At 38.1% G+C, this 5919-nt stretch overlaps 1 protein-coding gene and 1 long non-coding RNA gene across 2 annotated transcripts; both read left to right on the forward strand.

Annotated features, from left to right (window-relative positions):
- Positions 1 to 2629: 2629 nt before the first annotated feature.
- Positions 2630 to 3272, forward strand: LOC128529330 (uncharacterized). The gene is made up of 3 exons (XR_008361049.1): positions 2630 to 2760; positions 2890 to 3035; positions 3170 to 3272. It is a non-coding gene; the product is annotated as an uncharacterized LOC128529330 (long non-coding RNA).
- Positions 3273 to 3866: 594 nt separating this feature from the next.
- On the forward strand, positions 3867 to 5357 carry LOC128521493 (uncharacterized). Its single transcript, XM_053495546.1, has 4 exons — positions 3867 to 4030; positions 4121 to 4292; positions 4422 to 4549; positions 5031 to 5357. The coding sequence occupies exons 1-4, from the start codon at positions 3929 to 3931 to the stop codon at positions 5355 to 5357; spliced, it is 729 nt and encodes a 242-aa protein (XP_053351521.1). The 5' UTR covers positions 3867 to 3928.
- The last annotated feature ends 562 nt before the right edge of the window (positions 5358 to 5919 follow it).

The following is a 5919-nucleotide window of genomic DNA, read 5'->3' on the forward strand; positions in this document are numbered from 1 at the left end:
GCATGTCTCGTTACATCTAGCGTAAAAGTAACAGCATTTCAGAAAAAGTACATCATACCAACAGTAAAATATGGTGGTGGTAGTGTGATGGTCTGGGGTTGTTTTGCTGCTTCAGGACCTGGAAGGCTTGCTGTGATAGATGGAACCATGAATTCTACTGTCCACCAAAAAATCCTGAAGGAGAATGTCCAGCCATCTGTTCATCAACTCAACCTGAAGAGATCTTGGGTGCTGCAGCAGGACAATGACCCAAAAACACACCAGCAAATCCACCTCTGAATGGCTGAAGAAAAACAAAATGAAGACTTTGGAGTGGCCTAGTCAAAGTCCTGACCTGAATCCTATTGAGATGTTGTGGCATGTTGTGGTAGAAAACCCTCAAATAAAGCTGAATTACAACAATTCTGCAAAGATGAGTGGGCCAAAATTCCTCCAGTGCGCTGTAAAAGACTTGTTGCAAGGTATCGCAAACGCTTGATTGCAGTTATTGCTGCTAAGGGTGGCCCAACCAGTTATTAGGTTCAGGGGGCAATTACTTTTTCACACAGGGCCATGTAGGTTTGGATTTTTTTTCTCCCTAAATAATAAAAACCATCATTTAAAAACTGCATTTTGTGTTTACTTGTGTTATCTTTGACTAATAGTTAAATGTGTTTGATGATCAGAAACATTTTGTGTGACAAACATGCAAAAGAATAAGAAATCAGGAAGGGGGCAAATAGTTTTTCACACCACTGTAAAAACTATATATATATAATTCATTCATGTCTTCTGATGATGGCGACACATTTTTAAGTTTTAAATAAGACATGTTGGCATATTCACGAATCAGGACATTCGCATAGTTAACACTATCAGATTATAAGCTAACCTACTATCAGGTAATTAAATTAATTTAAGACCATTTAAACCGAGACATTGCCGCGTCTTTTATTAATTTGTTCCTGTTAAGAGATTACAAGAGATTACAAGAGATTATATAAACTATATAAGAAACTTACTATGAATTTCAAAGCACGAATTTGGGCATCTCATTTCATCCTTATGAAAATAATTTGAAGCACATACATTGTATATGAGATGCGCGCGCAGACACACACACACCTTAAAATATAAAAATAAAAATAACCAGAGCCGTCTAAGCGAGAACGGACGGGATTCTGGAACCAAGGATCCTTACCAAGGATTTATAGGAAGAGAGAGTTTGTGCTCTGTGCGCTTTAACCCGAGAGCGCGCGCTAAACTGTTTATGCGCTGCACTGCCCCTTGCGCACAAATACTTTAACAACATGCACTTATCATGAATTGCATTTAATATGAATGTTACATGAGACACGCGCACAAACACTATATAATATATTCACATACAAACACATACTGTATACACATACACAGTAAAAAATGGGGTGTTAATATTTCAGAGTAAAGTTATTTTAACCCAAATAGAGTATTTTCAACATTTGGGAGAGTAAAGTTGCTCTATCAGTGGAGTTAAAAGTGAGTGTAAAAATCTGCAGAAACGCATGACAATTTCAACTCTACAGCAGTGATAAATACCCGCCACTCTGTTGTGCTGAAGATTGGCACGTTTGTCGGTGGAGAAAGATCGCTCTGGAGTAACGTTAGGCCACTGATATTGCTAGGTAAGTAATAATCCCTGTGTTGTCAACACACAAACGGTATTTTTTAACTTTACATAATTTTAGAGTTGTGCTGATATTAGTTGAGGTCATAATACAACTAACCAGCTAATCCGTATCGGTAACTGTGTTTCTTACTTGCAATATTTTCACGAATGAATTTGGTCAGAATGATTTATGCGTAAAATAACGTTAGCTCGGTCGATATAACAACAAAATATTTAATATCTATTGTTTTAGCTTCCCATTCAACGTTAATCTGGGTTTTTTATACTGGTAATGTTAGCATGATTCTGATGTTGGTCTAGCTCTAGATCACTGATTGCATGACGTGTTTGTTTAACATGGCTTAACCATTTTAACGGGTTACTGTTTGAACTAAAATAGCTAATGAGCTAGCTAACTTTGGCACAGTTATTTGGTAGCTAGTGGGACGCGGTGCCTCTAAACTTTAACTAGCCTAAGTTAACGTTAACCCATTTGGTGCAGAAAATAGCCTAACGTTATATTCAACCAGCATAACTTCAGCCACTCTTTGTAATTGCAGTGTAACATCTAAGTAATGCATAGTGCATTGCCACTACTGAGAGAAATGGATAGATAATTCTTAGTTGAACCAGCCCTAAATTATGATTTTGAATATATATTTTTTTGTTAACAGGGGCAAAATGCTGTTGCGTGTTCAATTCGGGGAAGAGCAGAAATATGTCAAGCTGTCTGAGCTGACATTGGATGCTTTATTGAAAGAAGGTGGGTCATTAGGTTAAAGCAATATCACCCAATGATACAGCACCTATTATGTTATGATATCTAGCTAATCATTTCTGCTGTGCTTTATATTTTCAGTTACATAAAATTGGGTGCAGATACTTGTCTTTCATCATTTTGTGAATACATGAGGCAAACTTAAATATGACCTTTGATTCTTGTGAGGGAATGCATGTTTTTTTATTTTATTTTTTTTAAACAGCGTGTCTAAAATTCAACATACCAGAAAGCAGGCAGCCAGACATTAAGGTGTATGACCAGTCAGACACAGAAGTTGACACAGAGGTTTTTGAAGAAATAGTGAAGGAGTCACCTGGAACTTTCAGAATCATGCTGGGCAATGGAGGACTTGGTATTCATTCAGACAATTCACAAATTAGTTTGTTTAGTTCAAAGGCCGGAATGAGAACATTTATTGTTTTAAAAATAACTGTTTCTTGTAATATGTTTCTATGTTTTGTACAAATTTCATAATGAACAGGTGCCTCTCAATCATCATCATGCTCGGGTACATCTGATGACACCGTCATCCTGAATTTCACGATGTGTGACCCTGTTGAAGAAATAGCTGCTGCCGAAGGAAGCCAGCCTAAAAGGCCATGTCACATAAACTATGAGGCAAAAGCGGTAAGTGGTGGAAATTGCTGTTAAGTCCAATCTGAATGTTGTTTCACCATGGGAAGTGTTCTTTAGATAGCTTTTTTTTTCAGCATTACATATGGTTTTACAATAACGGAAAGCACATTTTATTCCACCTATAGTTGATTGAAAAAATACTAACATCAAAGCCTGGTGGTGAACGCATTATGCAAGAGTATGGAAAAACCAAATCTCTGACAGATACCACCAGAAGACAGATGATTAACATACTTGCTGCTGAGATGACAAACACATGGGTAAGCATTAAGCATATAGATGGGCTGTAAAGAAACATTGTTATTGTTGTACAGTTATTAATTATGTAAATTGTGTTGTGCAATGTCAGTTGAGTGTGATGTTAAATTTGAATTCATATGCTAGGACATCCCCCCCCCAAAAGTGTCAGAGTGATGTATGCACAGGGGATAGTAGCTTTGTTTCCCTATCTAGAAGACCCATACTCACAGCATGGATATGTAAGTAAATGGGTTATTGCAACATTATGCACATATTCACTCTTTGAAATGTTAATAGTACTCATTTATAATTTATTTATAATCACATAGGAACATTACTACGATCCGGAGAGTGGTTCGGGATACCTTGCATGGCGATTGAAGACCATACAAAGAAAAACAGCAGAGGAGAGAGGTGCCTCAGTCAGCAAATCTCCTAAAGGTATGTTTACTGATCAGTGATGTGATTATAGTGGTGACCTGTGAATTGTACAGAAATCAGTTCTTAACATTGTATTTTTTCTTAAGTTGGTGGGCCAGGCCGTGGTCGTCAGCCCGTCAGCCCTTCAGCCATCTGATGAGGATGTGGAAGCAGCTATTTCTGTTTTGAGACACTCTGCTGATGAAAAGACTGTCCGCGAGAAGATGGAAATGACCTTCATATATCGGCAAGCAATGGTCAACGATGAAGCCAAATCATCAGATGTCTTCTTGGTCTTCCCACGATTTCTGGACACACCAGGACTGGTATGACATCTTAATTCACTGCATCACCAAAATATCCAATGTAGCATTAGGCATCATTCATCACTTCTGTCTGTGTGTGTTACATTGCAGATAGAACAAGATTTCAGACTTATGTTTGGTGAGACCACGGCCAACAAATTCTTGGAGAAGTGGCCAACCACTTTCAAAGCAAAAGTAATAAAGGAAAGTCACGGACTTGTACCCACCACAGAGCTCTTGGATTTGATCCACAATGCTGAGTCAGCTGCTGAAGTTGAGAATGGTATGAATGGAACTGTTTTACTTTTTAATGTAGGTGTGTAGTGTACATTTTCGTAATGGTGCAAGTTCTCAAATTTGAATACTATGCCATGGCATAATGTTAACCAGGTTCTAATGTACTTATTTGTAGGCTGGGACAGTGACATGTCCGCCATCTTGCTGCTGCTACATTTGCTACCACCATCTGCACAAGGTAGAAAGAGGCCGGGAAAGCTGTCTGCATATCAAGCTGTAGATCAGCTCATCAGATTTCAAAAGGTATGCTTAAAGGATTAGTTCACTTATAAAAATTGTTTTGCTGATTATTTACTAACCCCCATGTCATCCAAGAGGTCCATGTCTTTCTTTCTTCGGTCGAAAAGAAATTAAGGTTTTTGCGGAAAACATTCCAGGATTTGTCTCCATATAATGGACTTCCATGGTGACCAACGGTTTGAGGGTTCAAATGAGGGTTCAAAGTCTGTCTCAATACTGCTTCAAAGACTTGACACAATCCCATCAGAGAAATAAGGTTCTTATCTAGCAAAACAATCTGTCGTTTTCAAAATAAATAAAAACATTATATACTTTTGGACATTTGACCCCTCATTTGAACCCTCAAACCGTTGGTCACCATGGAATGTTTTAATCCTGGAATGTTTTAATCCTGGAACCTTAATCTTGTGCACAGTTTAAGGTGATCTGATCTATTGTCAGAAGTTAGTCACCTAAAAATTCTGTTGAATGTGCTTTGATGTAGGTTGGAACCAGTGTGCAGCAACATCTAGATAACATCACCCAAAGCAGTCAGCCCTACCTTCTCGCCCAGGGATCCACACAGAGCACCATTCACTCATACTTCATTGTGGTTGACAAGCATGCACTTCCATGCAAGGCAACAGGTTCAGTTGGAGTTTTTGACGAACTCTTTAAAGCCCATTACGTCTTTGGTACGTCATACAGTTTTTCTCTGAGCAGCTTTTTCACTTTTGTGCAAACAACCATTTATAACATCGACATGGGGGAAACAAAGGAGATTCCTAGAGTTGCGAGCAAGAATGGTGCATTAGTTGAGATAAAACGATGAAGTGTTTTCTTTGCAAAAGTGACCATGGAAGTCCAAACAACCTTGTTAAACACTTTAAGGTAATTCATGGGCTATTTACAGGCAGGACTCTTTTTCTGAAGTGTGGTCAAGAAGGATGCTCACGTTCTTTTGGTAGTTTTTCTGGTTTAAGAAAGCATCTTAATAAGTGCCATGGAAGCAGTTTAGTTGATTCTGTAGATTATGATCATTCATATCCTCAAAGTACTGTCAATACAGGTAATGTTTCTCATGTTGAAGAGTCGACTGAATATTTAGAGGCCGAGTCACAGTTATCTTCGCCATACATTGTAAATAGTTGTTCAGCTGTAATTTCTGATCTAAAGGCAGCAGGTGTTGGTCAAAGTACACTGAATTCTGTAGTGATTTCCATGGAAGAGATCGTTCAAGATATCCATGAGCATGCTAAAGAGACAGTGATAAAAGATGTATTTAGTAATGAAAGAGAAACGGAAATGTGCAAGAAAGTTGAGGCATGTTTTGAGGGGTTAGAGAATCCTTTCACAATTCTAAATTCGGAATACAAGAGATCCAAATTTATGAC

This window comes from Clarias gariepinus, chromosome 1, assembly GCF_024256425.1.
Source record: "Clarias gariepinus isolate MV-2021 ecotype Netherlands chromosome 1, CGAR_prim_01v2, whole genome shotgun sequence".
Taxonomy (NCBI): Eukaryota; Metazoa; Chordata; class Actinopteri; order Siluriformes; family Clariidae; genus Clarias; species Clarias gariepinus.